The 13,275-nt window shown below is 46.8% G+C and overlaps 1 protein-coding gene across 3 annotated transcripts; it reads right to left on the minus strand.

The window, feature by feature from the left end:
- Positions 1–974: 974 nt before the first annotated feature.
- cyp26c1 (cytochrome P450 family 26 subfamily C member 1) lies at positions 975–7,503 on the minus strand. 3 transcript variants are annotated; one of them, XM_089011634.1, is made up of 7 exons: positions 7,382–7,503; positions 4,872–5,171; positions 4,571–4,795; positions 3,817–4,092; positions 3,459–3,614; positions 2,957–3,247; positions 975–1,883 (listed from the first exon to the last, which is right to left on the minus strand). In XM_089011634.1, the coding sequence occupies exons 2-7, from the start codon at positions 5,076–5,078 to the stop codon at positions 1,536–1,538; spliced, it is 1,503 nt and encodes a 500-aa protein (XP_088867760.1). In that variant the 5' UTR covers positions 5,079–5,171; positions 7,382–7,503; the 3' UTR covers positions 975–1,535. The 3 variants fall into 3 exon arrangements, with proteins under 3 accessions (XP_088867760.1, XP_088867761.1, XP_088867762.1); XM_089011635.1 differs by lacking the exon at positions 7,382–7,503 and adding an exon at positions 7,021–7,350; XM_089011636.1 differs by lacking the exon at positions 7,382–7,503 and adding an exon at positions 6,444–6,488.
- Positions 7,504–13,275: the final 5,772 nt, after the last annotated feature.

The following is a 13,275-nucleotide window of genomic DNA, read 5'->3' on the forward strand; positions in this document are numbered from 1 at the left end:
TTGTGGAGCCTGATTGATGGGAATTTTAACCTTGCAGTCTACACTCTGCCTTTGAACTATCAAAGTTGAAACGAGTCCAAATTTCACTGTTTTCTATCCATTTTGTCCCTCTCTCTGTTGTCTGCCTGTCTCTTTAATGTTTAAAATACCTCCCCTCACTGCTGCGTCCTTGACCAATCACTGGCTTTAACCGACGACTGGGGGCGGGGAATAGAGGACCAAAACAAGCCGGCTGCCTTTTTCTTGTTAGAACGGGCTCGTTCGCGAACGTCACATAACTCATTGTGGCAGCTCCGTGTGTATCCCGAAAAATAGTTCGTATGCCAAGGTAAAATTTTCATAAATTTAACGTCTGTAAACCGAAGTTTGTAAGCCAAGGGGTTCGTAGACCGAGGTATCACTGTACTTGCTAAAACCTTTCAAGTCACAAAACATCTTTCAAAATCCGAAAAAGTAAAAATACAATCTGGGTTTCTAACCCTTACCACTAACCCTAGAATCATCCTGCAATCCCATTAGCTAAGAGGGACTCCTATCGTGCATGTCTATCTGTGTCGATCAAAAGGTTTCTTCAGTCATCATCTGTAGTTCTTTGAAGGTGTCAGACGTTTGGCTCCTCATCTCAAGAGCTTTGTCAGAAAACCAAAGTGATGCTGGTAACTCTGGCCCTATACCAGCACAACTTTAGACCACTCCTATACGACCCAAAGCCTACACGGACGTGTCTGTCTGTGTGTACAATTAGATAATGAGATGCTAGGTAGCGTCCTCGTTATTCATCCTTCGGACGATGAGGCGTTCTATGTGAATAAATCGGAAAAGGTGTTCACCGGTCACTATGCTGATGTTTGCTTTGGATATTTTCATAGGATTGTTAAACGCAGACAAAGCAAATATCGTTGGATCAGTTCTTTACGAAATACCAAGAAGAAAAACACTTAGGAGCAAAAACCGATGAGGATCCATTTCAAAGATAAATGACCATCATTTTTATTCATTACTCTATTCTTTGTTTTTTTTACGTGATGCACAACTCCCAATTATTGGGCAATAATCTAATTTTAACATGTATTTATTACATATTGCTATGCTTTTCAAAATATTTATGTCTGAATTTTGGGGAGGCTTGGAACGGATTAGGGAATTTACATGGGGAAACACGTCTCAATTTACAAATATCCTGTTCAGAATTTTTTTCCAGAAAATATTAATTTTCATAAGTAGAGGTGGTATTACTACTTTTGTTTTTGTGAAAACACCAGCGGCAAAGAAATAGGATTGCCCAGTTCTTGGCTGAGTGGTGTCGTGGTGTCTGTTTTTTTGTTCTGTCATGATCATTTGAGTTCTGTCGTATTTATAAGAAAGGGAAATGTCTATCGATCCGCGAGTCCTGAATGCGCCTGGGCATCAGGTTGGCCCGTGTCGCTCCGGTGAGTTGAATCGTAGCACACAAGATCAGAATGGATGCAGTTCAGAGTCTGAGGAGGTCCTGAAAAATCCTGAAGAAGCCGGCACAGGAGGACCGTGATGTGATCTTAACGAAGAGCCCGGTTTGGCGTGAAGCGCACATATAGTCCGTTGACCGGGTGCACAATTGGCACGGTCTGCATTTTAGGGAAGTCCTGTGTGGCCAGAGTCCATTCGCAAGTTGCCACCAGTTCCACAGCCAGAGTCTTTAGTACTATCTGAGCCAGTTCTTTGCCCACGCAGCTCCGCACTCCGCCACCAAAAGGCACGTAGCTGAAACGGGATGAGCGGTTTTCCTCCCGGTCTGGCCCGAAACGGTCCGGATCGAAGAGCTCCGGAGCTTGAAAGACTGCGGCGGTCTCATGCGTGTCCCTGATGCTGTACATGACACTCCAGCCTTTGGGGACCTGGTAGCCCTGAAAGCACAAACACATACTGAGAATCTGATGTTACGCCGCGGACACTGATATGATCCGAACACCCCCCTTCACCCCCAGCCTCTTCACGCTACTCTTCCTCAGGCATTCATCCCAAGCTAGCCAGGGAGCCATGATCTCTCCAACGTGTTCTGGGGCCTCCTGCCCGGACCCGGAACACCTCCCCAGGAAGGCGTCCAGGCGTCATCCTAATTAGATGCTCGAGCCACCTCATGTGGCTCCTCTCAACGCATAGGAGCGGCAGCTCGACTCTCTCGGTTGACCGGTTTTCTCACCCTCTCTGTAAGGGCGAGAGACAGAGCGAGAGCGCCGGACATCCCGCGGTGGAAACTCATTACGGCTGCTTGCATCCGGGGCGCTTTGTTATTGGGTCACGACCTCCAGCTCGTGACCTCAGGTGAGGGGTCTGAACGTAGATTGAGCGGAAAATCGAGAGCTTGGCATTTTTGGCTAAGCTGTGTGGGCACCCCGACAAACCGATACAGAGTCAGTAGCGGCGTAGTGTCTGTATCACCGTAGACATTGCGCCTGATCTGCCTGTCCTACCCTACCCTGGTCCACCCTTCCCTGTTTGGGAAGAAGCAACAAGAGGAAACTCTTCGTCTCTTGCAGTCTCTCCTTTTGATAGGAGCTTTTTTTAACTCCAGCCCAATTACCGGGCCGGGTCGGGTCTCTGTAGTTGAAGCTTTAGAAAGATTAGCTTGAGTGAACAGGCATAATAACATTTTGTGCACTATAGAGCAGTTCTACCCTGAGAAAGACCAGCACCAATAGCCTCACGTGGACCACCATAGTCTTTTGGGAATTCCTCAGAATTTTTTTTTACAAAAGGCTCCTGCGCAAATTGGGGGCGCGATGGGGGCAGTCGAGGGGCACGTGAGGATGGGGAGGCCACGGCGGGGGTCCTCCTCAAAGAACATGACAAACCGCACAGTGGTGTGTTGCTGCTAGCTGCTCAGAAACTGTATTCAGGTTCACCTGGTGGCCTTGTGCTCTGATCTATGGTCCTAACTGCCACATTTGAAGGTATGGGTGGATGGACGCTTACTTACGTCCAACTCAAAGGTCTGCAGGGCGGTCCGGTACCCTCCAGAAACTGGCGGCAGGAAGCGTAGAACCTCTTTGATAACACTATCCAGGTAGCGCAGCCGGCTCAGCTTGTCCAGGCTTAAGTTCACCCCAGGACCTTCGCCGTCATCCTCGGATCCGGTGACCCCTTCGGAATCCAGCTCGCTTTTCAGGCGTCGGACCACGGTCGGGTGGCACAGGAGCTGCAGCAGCAGAGATGTCGCCGCGCTGGCCGTGGTGTAGTGAGCGGCGAAGATCAGCTCCACGGCCGTTTCCTAAAAAGTCAGCGACAACACCATAACATAAAGTCCTTTGGCGGTCTGACTGAAGATCCTTTCGGGTGTTTTGCGTCGGATGGAAGTTTCTGACTACTCTAAATAACTCTGGTAGAGAATATTCTTCTATCAGCTGTCTTGAAACCATTTCGGAAGAGGGTCTGAGGTGTCCTACGCAGACTCTGAGATGCTAATGTGCTAACGTGTCTACCTTGAGCTCCTGGATGGTGAGGATGTGGCCATGCTCCCTGGCGCTGGACAACATGTAGTCGAAGGCGTCCAGATGTTCGCGGTGATGCTGCTGCTCCATCTTCTCCGCGATGATCTTCTCCATATTGGCGTGAAGGATCTCCCTGGCTCTGATTCCCTACAACGATTTGTAAATAACCTTGGACCCTCTGTTTCAAATAATCAAACCGTTGAAGTGCAATGTTCTTCAAGATACATTTGCAAGGACTTGAGGGATTTCATCCCTCGCGGTCCTTGAAATGATCCCAAGGTTCATCGAATCGGGAGAAATCGCTACACGTAAACAGTCAGAAGGAATGCCCCGCAGATTAGCTACGCACCTTTCGAAGGCCGCTGAGCGGCGTGTCCACGGGAAGTGAGAAGAGATTATCCATGAGCTGCTCGAAGATGGCTCCCAGGTAGGCCACTCTCTCCTCGTCCAACCGCAGACCGAGCAGGACGCGCACGGCGATGCGGAAGGTCAGCAATTTGGCGGCAGCGTACACATCCACGGCGTCGGGCCGGGCGCACCACTCGGCTACTTGCCGCCGCACCGTGTCCCGCAGTCGGGGAAGGTACGACTCCAGAGCGCTTCTACTGAACACTTTGGCCAGCACCTGGACAGATACAGTACGCATCGCCGGTGTCACCGCGGGTTGAGACATCCTTCTTGTTAGCTGTGAAACGTTCTCACAAATTGTCCAAACACTCGCAAGGGACCGCAGAGAATGAGCACCTTCTGTACGACGTAAGGGTCAATGCAAGCTTGAGTCTCTGAACCACGGCAAGTCTATGAACCACAGTTCTTGTCAGTTCAACTTTAGTTCAAATACACGTGGTAGGGTCATCTTTTTCATGGTGCTTTGGAGCTTAGGCTACTGCTTTGCCCTCAAATGGAACCAATATGTGGCCAATTTCACAAACGCGAGTCCTCAGGGTCCTGCGGAATGCTGCCCCAGAGACAAGCCGATGGATCTGCACCTTTTTCCAAGGAACGTGTGATGGCCTAAACCAAGTGAAGACTTGACTTGACCCGACCTGACTCCATTGACTCCCCCCAACCCACAAACCCCCCAACCCCCAGAGTGGCCATACCTTCCTCTTCTTCTTGTGGGCCTCACCGGTGGAGTTGACGAGCGTGTTGGGTCCCAAGATGATGCGGGTACTCCGCGGCCACTGTGTGCACACCAGGTTGTGCTCGCCCATCAGGATCTTACGGATGTTTTCGGCGCCCGTCACCCGGATGACGGGTTTACCCAGGAGGTGCGTCTTGAACACGTTGCCGTGTCGCCGCCTGCGACTGACGTGGAAGTCGGACCCCTGCCGACCGGACACCCATCAGGAATTTTTTCTCATCTGAATGGACTGTCCAAATAGAATTTGATTCGTGGCTCACCTGGACGAGCCAGTGGAGGGTCTCCCCGACTAAAGGCCACCCCATGGAGCCTTGGGGCAGGGGAAGCGGATTCTGGGGATCCCTGGTCAGCCTCCATCGCAAACTCCACAGAAGATGCGTCAGCCCCAGCGCGAGTGGCGCACACAGCAGCCACGTCAAGGCGCCCGTCACCGCCCATACGTCGGGGAAGTGCCACGTGGGGAACATGGCCTCCTCCAAACTGGAAGCATCCACGCACCAGCGCCTCCTCCACCTCCTCCTCCTGTCTTGTTGGTCTGTCGGCCTGGGGCTCCAACGCGCCTACACGCACACAAGCACACCAACTGTTTACCAAACCCAGTAAGCATTGTCGTCGTCGTTGATCCCTCAGGTTTGGAATTGTCCATTTTTAGACGTGACAGTTTCCCCTTGAGAGACATTTACACTTGTGAAACATTCAAGAACATAAAATCTACATGCATTATTATATTTTTTATTCTTTCAAGTGTCATGACTCTTATTCATCACATTTTCAGAAAATGACCCACAAACAATTTGTGGTTTGGTGACCTGATAGCCAAAATCAGATGACATTGAAATTCTATCAATCTAGCTGGTTTTTGGATGGGATATGATCTACCTTTATTCGTCTCGCAGTGGAGAAATTTACATTACGCAGCAGTAAAGTTATGAAAGGAAGAGGAAAGGAACGGAAGTAGAAAATCAAAATACAGGAGCAGCTGGAAAGGCAGCCACTCTCACGGCGCCATCTTGAAGTAAATAAAAACTAAATAACAAATACAGTAAAGTCTCGTTATATCGATATTCTCGGGAGTTCGAAAAAATATTGATATAACCAGGACTATCGATATATCCGACCCTGCGCGCATGTAATTTTCTCCTTGCGTTCATAAAAATAGTAATAAGTAATAAGCGGTACTATCGATATAACGAGACTTTACTGTAATATGAGAACACAAAGTCACAGACTAGATGAAAGAGGAGAGGATCAAAGCGTCCTTTTCAGCAGTGGATCAGGCATGTCATGGTGGAATGTGCACGTCTACTACAAGCTAAATGTTGAAAGCAAACACGCAGCTGTTGCATCCATTGACGAAAAGAGATTGTCTCACGTCTCCTGGCCCACATAAATCCGCTTCAATTCCAAGCTGCGACAGTTCCACATACGTATCTGCGCTCTGCGCTGATGCTCCTTTCTTCTTATTGCGGGCCCCTCAAGCTATGCATCCATCCAGCCGCAAACTATCCTATCGAAGCTAGCTAGCTATCAAATCTATCTATCTATCTAGCTCGCTATCTAGCTACCTAGCTACTTATCTACTTAACTATCTAGATAGCTCGCTATAAAGATAGCTATTTGTCTATCAGCTAGCTTGTTGTCTGTCTGTCAGGATAGTGTCTGTCTATCAGCTACCTTGTTATCTATCTGTCTGTCAATCTATTGATCTGTCGATTGATCTATCATCTTGTATATATTTACATGTGTTTAGTTTTTTGAATAATAATAAATAATGCATTTTACGATGTTTGTGTTAAACAAAAAATTTCACTTCGACTTTCTTCAATACTCACGCAATGTATATTTTTGGGGGCATTTGAAGTCACTTTGACTAAGTACTGTAGCTCCTTCGAAATCCTGCGAAAGTGATTTCTTTAGGTTAAACATAATTCAGTTTTTTTCTTAAATTCCCCAAAATATATTAATAGTGTGTTTTTTTGTTTATTTATTTTTTGGGGTTCATAAAATGCAGTCAACTGTTTCCCAAAAAAACTATAAAAAACAATTAATGAATAAAATCCACCCCAAATCCCATTTTATTGGATTTTATTTGGGGGTGTGGTTCCACGTGAAAATGCTTCCTTCCCTCGTTCTTTACTCCAGAACATTGATATCAAATATAAAAAGTATAATTCAGCTCAACCATTAACGCAAAAAAAAAAAAAACCCGTCTTTTTTCGTTTATATTTGTTTTCATTTTAGAATAATCTCGTCTGCCATCTCAAAATTGGGATATTGAACGCAACTGTTCTGAATTAAAAAAAAATGCGTTGAGTCATGCAATCATTCCCCGCAAAATCACGATAACATTTTCTCGTTGGTATATTTCGAAAATTAGACGAATAAAAAAAAATCCTCGAGTGCAGATACCTGACGAGTCCCGGCCGGAGGGGGAGAGGGGTGTCCCACTGTCACTTCAACTTCACGACAGCCGAAAAGGAAGATAAAGTTTGCGCGTGAGCGTCTTTATTGCTTGCATCGGCCTCCCCTGAGGCGATCAAGCGCCGGAAGCTAATGGAACCGCCGACCGAGCGAAGCCAACTGAGTCGAGCCGAACCGACAATTATTCCAAAGACTTTTACATCCGGCGTGCGCCGTCTTGTCCGTCACCTTTCGAGCACGCTTCAGGTGTAGGGAGGGTTTCCCGGTCGCAGGTCTCCCATACCCCACCGGGTACCCCAAGGCGGCGCGAGCGCGTTCCCAAAATATGTGTGCGCGTGCGCGTGCTCACCTCCTCCGCAGGCGAAGTCCAAATGTGAAGCTGAAGCGGCGGGACGGGCTTGCGTGCCTTTTTATTGGCAGCCCACCTTCGCCCGTGACGTCACCGCCGAGATGCTCAACGGGGCCCGATCCGTGAGAAAAGAGAGAGAGAAAAAAAGAGAGAGAGACTTCCTCAGTTGATGGTCGGGAAAGGGGATTGTGACGTCACGCGCCTCACCTCAGCCACTGGGAAGGAACAAATACTGTGGGCCGACATTAAATCCTGAAACTGACATCATTTGATTGATCTAACAGTCTTTCACAAGACCGGTGCTCAGCACGCAGCACGATGATGAAGATGATGTGGAATAATAATAATAATAATAATAATAATACATTTGATTTATAAGCGTCTTTCAAAACTCTCAAGGACACTACAGTCACAGGATATTTTTTTCTGCGGGTGAGCAGTGGCAGCCACATGCGGCAGCGTTCATTCAACCCAGAAAGTAACAAAGTTAAAAAAAAAAAAAACATTGTCACTTGTTGCTTGAGGGGAAGACAAAAGTTGGTCAAAGTTGATTCTGGCTCAGCAGATGAAGATGATTGACATCCTCTGTTCACTCAAAGTCTTTCTTTTCTGTTTTTGATTTCTGCATCCGTGCAGGCATGATTGATCAATCCACGCTGAATCCAACCGTTGGAAATTTGGATGCTCTATTTGTATTTGTTCACTTTTTAGGCACATGACAAAATGCTCAGAGTAGCGGACGGGCATCTCCGCTGTACTTCAAATCAACTTAAATTTAAATGGACTTGGATGGCAATAAAAAAATAAAAAAATCCATAAATAAATAAACAGGTAAATACATGAATATAAAATAAATAAATAGATGGAAAATAAATGAATAAATAAGTACATAAATAAATTGACCAATAAATAAATAAACTAACTGATACGCAGATAAATAAATACATAGATGAATAAATAGATAAATAAATAAATAAATACATACATACATAAACAGAAACAAATAAATAATACATCAACAATAAATAAATAAATAAATGGACGGATAACGACAATACATAAATGGATACACGGATAAATACAAACATAAACAAATAAACTATTATTATTATTATTATATAAATACATAAACAAGTAAACGGCTAAAAATGTAAATAAATACATACATACAGTAAAGTCTCGTTATATCGATATTCAAGGGAGTCCGAAAAAATATCGATATAACAGGGACTATCGATATATCCGACCCTGTTTGCATGTAATTTTCTCCGTGCGTGCATAGAAATAGTATCGATATAACAGGGACTATCGATATATCGATATAACGAGACTTTACTGTATATTCATAAAGAAATAAATAAACAAACAAATAAATAAACAAACTAATTGATACACGATAGATAAATAAATACAGAAGTAAATACATCCATTGGCGGGATCGTTTAGTCACCCAAATTTTCCATCCTGGGAATCACTTTGAGGTCACATGATCACATCCTCTTGTCATGTCAGCTCCATGCGTGTCTAGACAATGTTAGCATGTCACTGCCAACAGTAATTCCCTCGTCTCATCCGTTGGTCAACGCACCCTCAGAAAAGCAGGGAGGCCATTTTGCGGGAGGTGCGGCGGCCTCGACGGGACGTGGGAATCTGTCAACGCTTGAAAACCCGTCCGACCTCCTGCCGCCACTCTGCTAGGGGAGCGCTTGTCCATTTGCAACGGAAGCGGCTTGGGATCCATTACGGAAGCCACGCGGCGGGAGAAAATGGCGGCTGGCGCTTACGCGCCTCCCGCGAGACGACACGTGAGAAAGGCACGTCGGCCACATTCAAAGCCAAGCGGGACTTTTATTTTGAAACGCTACCCGACTTCCTCCTCTTACATTGCGCTGCTCCCTGGCGGCTCGCCAGGGCGGACGGATCGTTTTCGGGGCCGCGGCCCGAGGTCGCGACCTCACTGGTCTCCGGCTTCTCAAAGCCGCGCTTGTTCTCCGAAACCGGAAGTTCGCCCGACTCTCATTTTGGAGACTTTGGCTTTGCGGAAAAAAAAAACAAAAAACAAAATGGGGTCGTCAACTTTGACCCCCATCGTCAATCAAAATGGCTGTCAAACCACGCGTATTTTGATTTTCGCGTTCAATCCGTTGATTGCTAGCTATCTATTTGCTATGCATTTTCAATCTATTAGCTATCTACCTAGCTGGCAATATATTTGCTATCTAGCTATGTAGCTGGCTATTTATTAGCGACATGGCAATCAGGCTAATTAGCTAACTGTCTAGCTGGCTATCTATTAGCTAACTGTTAGCTAGCTGGCTACCTTTCTATCTATTTGATTTACTTCCGGGTTGAGTGAACGCTGGCGCTTCTCACCTGCAGAAAATCCAATCCTGTGACCTTGAGAGTTTTGAAAGGTGCTTAGAAATCAAATGTATTCTTCTTCTACTACTTCTTCTTATTCTTATTATTATTGATAACGTGATGTAATTTTTTTTGGGCCACTTGGGGGCGGTCACCATTTTGTTGTACTGTCATATCCCTGACATGCGCTATGTATGGCTTTTGCTAACCCGTGAGTGACGTGGGTGCCAGCTCATTCAAACGCCTTTCAAAACTCTCAAGGTCACTTTACAGTCGCAGGATAAGTTTTTCCGTGGGTGAGCAGCGGCAGCCGCACGCGCCAGTGTTCACTCAACCCGGAAGTAACTCGAATAGATAGAAAGCTAGCTAATAGATGCCTAGCTACCTATCTAGCTAGAGATGACATTTACTGAACTTAAAACCTTATTTATTAATTCCTAGCTAGATAGCTGCAGAGCTAACATTTGATTTCTCTCCAAAATATTTTGGTTTGTCAAAATTGTTTTTTAACATACATTATATGCATATTATTCATTTGTTACTGTATCGTGTCCTTGAGAGCTCTGAAAGGTGCTTAAAATGAAATAATAATAATTATTATTATTTTCAGCTGGGTGACACTGTCAAGCCCCTCGGGGGGTGAGGTGGCGGGGAGGGGGGGGGGGTGAGGAAATGACCTCTCACTGCCCACCTGAGTGAAGATCTCTGCTTTTGCTTTTGTGCAGGCGTAAACAAAAGAGAGAGGAAGCATCCTGAGTGGAAAGGAAAGCCCCCCCCCCTCCATCCCCCCCTGAGGACACCCTGGACCACCTGTTGCGCACCCACGGTTGAGCGATTTGGATTTCTTCGCGCTAGCGTCCGCATGGGAGGATATTCCGCCTCAGGCTGCTGTGAAGGTTTGTCGCATTTTGATTGCACTCCAGCTGTTTATGATGGGATTGGTCGCGGGTGTCTCGAGTTTGTCTTTCCTTGACTGGTTGAGTGATGTGAGAAGGGGGAGGGGGGGTGGAACTTTTTCATGGGGGGTGAAAAAAAATGAAAGTGCTTAGTCAAGGTACACCTGCAATGGTGTGTGTGGGGGGCGTGGCAAGGGGGAGTTGTTGGGGGGGGGAGGGTCCTGCCCTCTCATTCATCATGACGTACAGTCGGAAGCAAGCTGCCGTTGTGACTTATGTGCTGCACGCCCACATGCCCCCCCCTTAACCCTGAGAGCTTCTTCAAATCAATTCTTTCCCCTTTGTGAGGCCCCCCCCCCAAAAAAAAATAATTAAAAAACTTTCCCACCGGCCATCTTGTGACGCCACCAAGCTGACGAAGCAGTTGAATTCATTCACCATTTGCGAATCAGTGGACCCGCCCCCCAATGTCTGTCGTGGGGAGGGGGGGCGTCGCGAGTCCATTTGGGCCATCAACTACACAAAAAAAAGTCATCAATGACCTTTGAACCCTCACGCCGAGTCGTATTTTTTTTTTTGTTTTACTTTGAAAGACTTCGTCAACTGAGCACTGACTAGAAAAGCATTCGGCCGATACACCGATGTGTCAATCAAAGCTAGCCCCGCCCACTCACACCCCCCACAGCTCCTGTCCGTCATTCTTTTCTTCTCATTTCATGCATGACAACAACACACACACACACACACACTGTCGACCCTTTTCGTTTGTGTGTATGTGTATGTATGTGTGTATTACTGTGCGACGAGCACTTCATTGCCAGTTGGGTTTCTGAAGCTGTCAATCATCCAACAAAAAAACATCACCAGGGAGCCCAAACCCCACTGCTCTCTCCCACATACACACACGCACCTAGTTACACACACTCGCATGCGCACACACACACACACACACACACACACACACACACACACACACACACATACCGATTTTTCACGTGATGTGAGGACACGCCCACTCCAAAGAAAGGCCAGCTAACATTCTTTACTTTTTAAGCCAATTTGGTGGTTTTTAGCATTTTTTTGGGTGGGAGAGGATGAGGAGGGGAAATCCTCAATGATTTTTTTTTTTTAGGTGGGGGCGGCGCAACATGGCGACGCAATTTGAGTCATGTCCATGTATATTCCAAGTTATAGTAATAATCCATTTCATTTCTAAGCGCCTTTCAAAACTTTCAAGGTCACTTTACAGTCACAGGATAAGTTTTTCTGTGGGTGAGCAGCAGCCACACGCACCAGCGTTCACTCAACCCGGAAGTAACTCAAAAAGATAGAAAGCTAGCTAGCTAATAGATAGCTAGACAGCAAATTGCTAGCGAGCTAGATTGCTAATGTTTTTCTGTAGGTGAGCAGCGGCAGCCACACGCACCAGCGTTCACTCAACCCGGAAGTAATTCAAAAAGATAGAAAGCTAGCTAGCTAATAGATAGCTAGACAGCTGATAGCTAGCTAGCGAGATAGCTATTATTTTTTCTGTGGGTGAGCAGCGGCAGCCACACGCGCCAGCGTTCACTCAACCGGGAATAACTCAAAGATAGAAAGCAAGTGACGTCTGTCTCCGCAGTTGTTGGCATCCGGCGGCGGCGGCGTCATGGCATAACTTTTAGCAACGGGCTGAGGAGAGGAACGGCGGCGGCGCGGCGGACGCGAGTGTCATGGCGGCGAGGCAGGTCAAAGCGCTCAAAGCGGCGCTGCAGGCTCTCTTTCTGTTCTTTAACAGGATTAGCGCCCAGCGGCGCCTCCTCCGCCCTCCGGTCAAGCGTACGCCGGGAAGCCAGCGGGACGCACGCTCTAGGTTGGGCGGAGGGGTGGGGGTGGTGGGGGTCATGCCAGCCTGCGCCCGCTTCTTGCTGCGTGTGTGTGTGTGTGTGTGTGTGTGTTGTGTGTGTGTGTGTGTGTGTGTGTTTGGCGAGGTTTTAAACAAAACGGCGCATTTCAACGAGCCGTGGCAAATCCCGTTTGTGTTCTCAACAATACGAGCGACAGTTATGAGGATTCCGATTTGTGGGCGTGGTCAAAGGAAGGACTCGTATGTCGAAGCGGCGGCGGGCGGCGTATCGGAAGCGAGTTTGCGTAGCAGGAATGAGGTGCCGTGAGTGTGGGCTGACGGCGGCAGCCAGCGTTTTTGTTGTGACACGTCAACAACGTGGCAAAGCAACCAGGAAGGAATGTGCTAACCCTTTTTTGCATACCATATGCGCTTACTCACGCGTGGAACCAAAATAGATACGTGTGCACACACATGCGCGCACATTGACATACACATATACAGACACACATTCCTGTTTCAATGTTTTTGTGAGGTCCCGGTAAACTCCAGATAAGAAGTGAGGACCACCCTTTCTGATAAGTTTAGAGAAGAACGTGTGTTACATTTGAATACAAAATTTGAAAATATGAATACATTTAATTTGTATATATATATATATATATGTGTGTGTGTGTGTGTGTAATGTAGCCACAAGGGGGCACAAGCCAGTGTCTTATTGTGCCGGTCCCATGCCCGGATAAATACAGAGGGTTGTGTCAGGAAGGGCATCCAACGTAAACATTTTTGCCAAAACAAATATGCGAATCAAA

This window comes from Hippocampus bargibanti, linkage group LG13, assembly GCF_051943395.1.
Source record: "Hippocampus bargibanti isolate YZ-2025 linkage group LG13, ASM5194339v1, whole genome shotgun sequence".
Lineage (NCBI taxonomy): Eukaryota > Metazoa > Chordata > Actinopteri > Syngnathiformes > Syngnathidae > Hippocampus > Hippocampus bargibanti.

Coding starts and splice junctions, on each gene's coding strand:
- cyp26c1 (XM_089011634.1), bottom strand. CDS start 5,078: ATGTTCCCCACGTGGCACTTCCCCGACGTATGGGCGGTGACGGGCGCC. Junction 4,796..4,871: donor CCCTCCACTGGCTCGTCCAG/GTGAGCCACGAA, acceptor TCCGGTCGGCAG/GGGTCCGACTTCCACGTCAG. Junction 3,248..3,458: donor TCACCATCCAGGAGCTCAAG/GTAGACACGTTA, acceptor CTGACTTTTTAG/GAAACGGCCGTGGAGCTGAT.